The 6000-nt window shown below is 35.8% G+C and overlaps 1 protein-coding gene across 1 annotated transcript in view; it reads left to right on the forward strand.

Annotated features, from left to right (window-relative positions):
* ADGRL4 (adhesion G protein-coupled receptor L4) overlaps window positions 1-5360 on the forward strand; it is a 139417-nt gene extending 134057 nt beyond the window's left edge. The window contains exons 14-16 of the mRNA XM_056815447.1: window positions 1095-1186; window positions 3446-3614; window positions 3920-5360. Of these exons, the coding sequence (XP_056671425.1) occupies window positions 1095-1186; window positions 3446-3614; window positions 3920-3982 (324 nt within the window). The 3' untranslated portion in view covers window positions 3983-5360. The remainder of the gene's footprint in view (window positions 1-1094; window positions 1187-3445; window positions 3615-3919) is intronic.
* Window positions 5361-6000: the final 640 nt, after the last annotated feature.

Here is a 6000-nt window from a genome sequence, read left to right on the forward strand (position 1 = left end):
ATTAAAGTATAAGTAAGATTAAGTTGGGACATCTAGATGGTACAAGGGATAGAGTACTAGGCCTGAAGTCAGGAAGACTCATTTTCCTTAATTCTAATCTGGCCTCAGATACTTACTAACTATGTGAACCTGGGCAACTCAATTAATCCTGTTTGCCTCAATTTCCTTCTCTATAAAATGAACTGAAAAAGAAAATGGCAAGCTAATCTAGTATCTTTCCCAAGGACACCCTAAATGGGGTCAAGAAAAATCAGACACAACTGAAAAATGACTGACCACAAAGCATATGTTACTTGAATCTGAATGACTTACAGAGAAAAAAATTAACATAAATATTTGAAGAGATTTTTGACACAAAATATAGTAAAGGAAATAAATCCCAACCACCAGTTCTGTGAGACTAATCTAGAACAGAATGAAGGGTTAGACACTCTATGTAGCCTGATGAAATATAACCAAGGTTTTTAATTCCATTAAACAAGACATTTTTTAGAGTTTAACTATATTTGGGGCAATTGATCATTACTTACTAAAGGATTCAGTATTCTTTAAGATCCCCCTTGTCTGTTTCAATGAAGCGGGACTATTTTTGTCAGAAAAAAAAAGTCACTAATAGCATTCTTCAAGGAAACCCTTGTAAAAAAAAATAGCACATGTCATTCAGCAAAGGATCTATAAAAATTGTTTTCTAAATTATTCCCAAAGCTTTCCAATCCCAAAATGACCTCCATGTACAGGAAGCTTTTGATGTTGCTGGCAACAGATGATATGCCCTGATCAATATGTATGATAGTATGAAATCTGAAGGGCCTTTTTGGCATCTGCTTAAAATAATCTGCACTGGGAATAGGAGAGATTTACCAAAAAAAGAAATCAATAAACATTTATGGCGATAATGTTAAGATTAGGTCGAGTTACAGATTTGCTTGACTCATGTCTATTAAAGGATTTTACTTTTCTAAGATAGAAAACTAAGATTTTTCTAGCCCCTTTAAAATGTGACATATTTACCTCTTTTCTCCTTTTCTTTAATATGTGTCTAATGCTAACATTCAAAATTATTTCATTGTCAATTGAAATGAATATTTCCCCAGGTTAATCTGCTGGCTTTTGGGGTGATCATATACAAAGTTTTTCGACACACTGCAATGCTAAAACCAGAAGTCAGTTGTTATGAAAATATAAGGTAAGTTTTTCTTTAGGTCTCTTTTCTTTTGGCAAGGTGGACCTTTCATTAATGTATACCACAAACATCTGTGGCCAAAGTGCTCAGAAAATAGCAATTTTATCTTACTCAATTATATCTTAAATATCTTAATAAAATTCCTTCATTATTTTGCAGTACCACTTAACGTCATTTTAAGATTATCATCACCACAAATAAGATATGTTGGTATAATAACTACAGAGGGGCACTTGGAGTAAAGAAGACCTGAGTTCAAATCTTACCTCATTTATTACTGGTAGCACTAGATGAGACATTAAATCTGTCAAAACCACAATTTCCTCATTTGTAAACTTGGTGTTATTGAGAGATTCAGACATTAGAGTTCAATTAACTAATTATTTACTAATACTTAACTACATGCAAGGCACTAGGGGCACAAAGACAACAAAATCGCCCATTCCCTCAAGAAACTTACACTCTAGTGGCAGCTTAGTGAATAGAGCTGGATCTGAAGTCAAGAAGACCTGAGTTCAAGACCAACTTCAAACGCTAACCAGTAGTGTCACCCTGGACATGCCACTTAACCTCTCTGTTTGCCTAATGTTCCTCAATGGGAAAACAAAAATCATAATCACAGCACCTACTTTCTAGGGTCGTTGAGAGGACAGATGAGTCAATAATATTTGTAAAGCTCTTAGCACAGTACCTGGCAGAGAGTAATCACCACATAAATGCTAGAATTATTAGTTATTATTATTATACAAGATTAGCCAATCTTAAAGTCCCATAAACTCAAATGTTCCAATGAACCAATAATTGCTTTGATGTGAATGTCCTCACTCAGGATACAGATCACAAGTATCCCAATTCTGTGTTTCTTTTCTCTCCATCCTCTGGCCTGTTGGCCATCAGGGGTCCTCCCAACTTGCCAAGGGCTATTCTTGACTTCTTTGGACATCTGAAGATTGACTTGTGCTGTATAAATGTCAGCTATTATTATATAAAAAGTGATGGGGCTTGTACTCAGAAAAGCAAGTCATTTCCTAGTAATGTCCCTTCTAAAAGAGACAAACTCATTTAAAGACTTTTTTTTAAGAGGGAGAATTGGTCCTAGTTTGCATGTTGCCATGATTTTCTCCATCAGCTCTCTCTCCTTAAAACTGATTTATTGAGACCTTGAAAACCGTTTGTGCAGGGAAAGCTGAAGTGTACAATAGGGAACATTGAAAACAGCGTACTGTTTGTGTTGCTTAGAAACACTCCTGCAGTTTCCATGTGTTGCACTAGATTTATAGTTAGGATTTAGCTATCGTGTGATTGATGACTTTCTGTTACTCCTTCCCCTCCGCAGTCTCATGGAGGGAGCTGGTTTTAATGAAGTTGAAAATGATTCATTTTCTAAAGAACAGGGCTAAAAGATCTTCCATACTAAGGAGTGATTGGACTAAGAATGAATGAGAAAGCAATCATTAGTTACTTCATTTTCAAAGCAATGAAAGTCATCAGTATAGCCAGTGAATAAGGCTGTATAATATTTCACCAAAAGTCATGGGCACTCCAGTTTTTTTCCAAAATGATACACACGCATGCATATATGTATTATACACCTATTCACATATGTTATATGCTTGTGATATACATACACAAATAAACCTATTACGTGCCTATAACATAGAGACATCAGTACCCTGACTCTGGAAGAATTGAGAGGTATTTATGTTGTAAGATCAAAAAGAAGAAAATCTACTTTTACATCCTGCACCCTCTTCTGTATCGCATCTGAAAGGAAGCCAGAAAATTCTTTTGATGTTGTGCACATGGACTGACCTATGAGCATGCAGTACATTTTTCAACGTTTCTGGGGGGAAATACTTCATAACAGATATATGTTTTACCTTTGGGAATTACATGAACAGTAGATTTAAAATCAAATCATATTGGTCTGCAGTACACCAGAAGGGGGAAGGGGGGAAAAACATTTTCAGATTAAGAAAGTCTCTTTAAAAAAAAAAAATTACCCCCTTTTTTAATGCTGTCTATAGCCTGCTTTGAGCTATGAGTTCCTCTAACAGTACGGCAGCACACCCTAAAGGCCACCCCATGTAACTACAGTAAGATTTCTTTTCATAATTCAATAATTTTGACTCTTTTTGGTCTTTCTTTGTTTAAGAAGAAAATCCTTTGGCTTGTGAATTTTCCACAATGTAATCATGGAAGGCTGCATGGTGTCAAACAATATGTCGATACCTCCCTTATAATGTTATAAATATGATTTAGGTCTTGTGCACGGGGAGCCCTGGCCCTGCTCTTCCTTCTCGGAACCACTTGGATCTTTGGGGTCCTCCATGTTGTGCATGCATCAGTGGTGACGGCATACCTTTTCACAATCAGCAATGCTTTCCAAGGGATGTTCATCTTCATATTTCTTTGTGTTTTATCTAGAAAAGTAAGTATTTTACCTTCTTTAAGTATCTCATGCTTGTGATGAATAAGAATGATATCCCAATGAGTAAAATCCCTTCTGGAGAGGACTTTATTTCCAAAAGACAGTAAATCTCATCACCATCCTTATTGATTGCTTCTGGAAACAAAGATTCACACATGGATATTTAAGCATCTCAGCATGATAGTCTTATTTTGTCTTTCATTCAAAAATCAATATAATAGGCTTTGGAAACTCAAGATGAATGAATTCATGGAATTCTGTAAAAGTAATATATTATGTCTTTTTTGTCTTCTTTTTTTTCCCAGATCCAAGAAGAATACTATAGGCTATTCAAAAATGTTCCTTGTTGTTCTGGATGCTTGCGGTAAATAAAAGGACATTCCAACTCAACACATGCATAAAGAGAAAAACCAGACTTAAATATAATTATTTCTTGAAATACAGTATTGTCAGAACCCAAAGTGACCTACTGGTGGGTCAAGCTACAACTCAGTCGTGCCATCTACAAGATAGAAACTGTCATGAAACATACAAGTCGACAAACTAACTTTTACAGCTACCATATACATCTCTATCAGTCATTGAGGATTGAGGCCAAAAATAATAGACCAGATATGTAGGGAGGGATTGAATACTTATTAAAGCTAGAAGTGCATCTATCAAAAATCTTATTTCTTACCTAAGTAATGATCAAATAATATGAAAGCACCATTTTTTTCTTGAATTCTTTCTCTAAAACATGCCTCCCTCCTTCCTTTAGTAATGAATTTCTTTACTTAAAGAGAGGGGTTGGTTAGGAATTATGAGAGTAAAGAACAAAGCATTAAAGAAAATGGCTACTAAAAACATTGAGTTATCTTTCCGGTAATCTGTTCCGTGTAAAGGAGCTAAGAAATGGTGAGGACAAAATAAAGACTAGGAGAAATGAGACTCCTTTCAAAAATTTAAGGAATTGCTCTCAGGTTACATTTCTATGATGACAATTTATAGACCCCTCTTTGAGAAATCAATTTCCTTCTGTGAATAATATTCTGGGAGAGACTCAGTCACTTCTTAAGTTAATTGTCGACTAGCAGTTGTGCTCTGCTGATTCTCCACTTCTGTGCCTTTATGAGTTTAATTAAGTCAAAAATCAATGTTGAAGAAATTTATAACCTGATATAATGGTCAAGCTACTGCCTGCATGTGTCAAAGGCTCATTGCTATACATGCCATTAAATGTAAAAACATTGTACATAAAGCAGATATTTCTATTGAACTTGGTTTTCCTGGAGTGAATATTATCTTTCGAGGACTGGTCTTTTTAAATGCTTTTTTTTATTGTTTGAAGTCCTTTAGAGCCCATTATCAAATTCCCCACATGATTCCCATTTGTCAAAAAGCTTTGTAAATATGAAACTGTGCATAACTTAACTTTTCTGTTTTAAAAAGTGCCTTTTTAAAAAATGTTATTTATAACAAAGAAATCACTGAGAATTTCTGTCATATCTTCTCTGAAAACCATTTTCTATAGCTGTTTTATTAGAACATGTGTGGGGAAATGTACTGTCTATCTCCCTAATAGAAAAAAAAGGTTACCATTTTTCCCTCAAAGAAATAATAGCAGAATTAAATGTAATAATTGCTGCCATGCAATGTAGAACACTATATGGAATATTTCACTTTTACTTTAAAAATTATTTCCTTCCTATTTAAGCTAAGCCCTACAAAAGCTCCCCTACCAAATAAACTAATGCCTGAAAGAAATTTTGTTGCATCGGTTTTGCTTGGTTTTCACCAGAGATGAAATGGAAATTCATAAGCCTTCGATATTTGATGAGTCCGGACTGGCTACTTTCCTTTCAGCTCCTTGTCTCTACTATGGACTGTCTGTGACCTGTCAGAAACATCATCCTGACCAGGTATTTATTAAGTGGCCACACGTGCATGGCCGTGTGTGAGTTACCGTCAGGCTGGCTGGCCCCGGAAACATGCTTTCCTACTGCGTAATGACTGCAGTAGCCTGGGCGATACCGAGCAAAGTAATTTGTCTGAGAGCACAGAGGATAAGAAGCGATGGCAATGTTTATGTAATGACATCTCTAGGAGCAAGATCTCAGTCGCAGATCCATATGGCAAACCTAAAAACCCAGGATACTGTATATTCATCAATCCTTCCATTGATGTCAGTGGGAAACCTGGCTTCTAAGAAGACTGATTTGGGGGGTGGGGGGTTCTCTGCTGCCAGACAGAGAAAACCCACTATTTCTCTTCCCAGGAAGAAATGGAATGCCCTATCTAAGAGAAATATTCGGTTTGTTTGTTTGTTTTTTAAAGGATTATAAATGATATGTCTGGAAACCTCCCCCACATTTTCTGTGCTCTTCTGGAAATGCTACTGATTCCA

Source organism: Monodelphis domestica, chromosome 2, assembly GCF_027887165.1.
Source record: "Monodelphis domestica isolate mMonDom1 chromosome 2, mMonDom1.pri, whole genome shotgun sequence".
Classification (NCBI taxonomy): Eukaryota; Metazoa; Chordata; class Mammalia; order Didelphimorphia; family Didelphidae; genus Monodelphis; species Monodelphis domestica.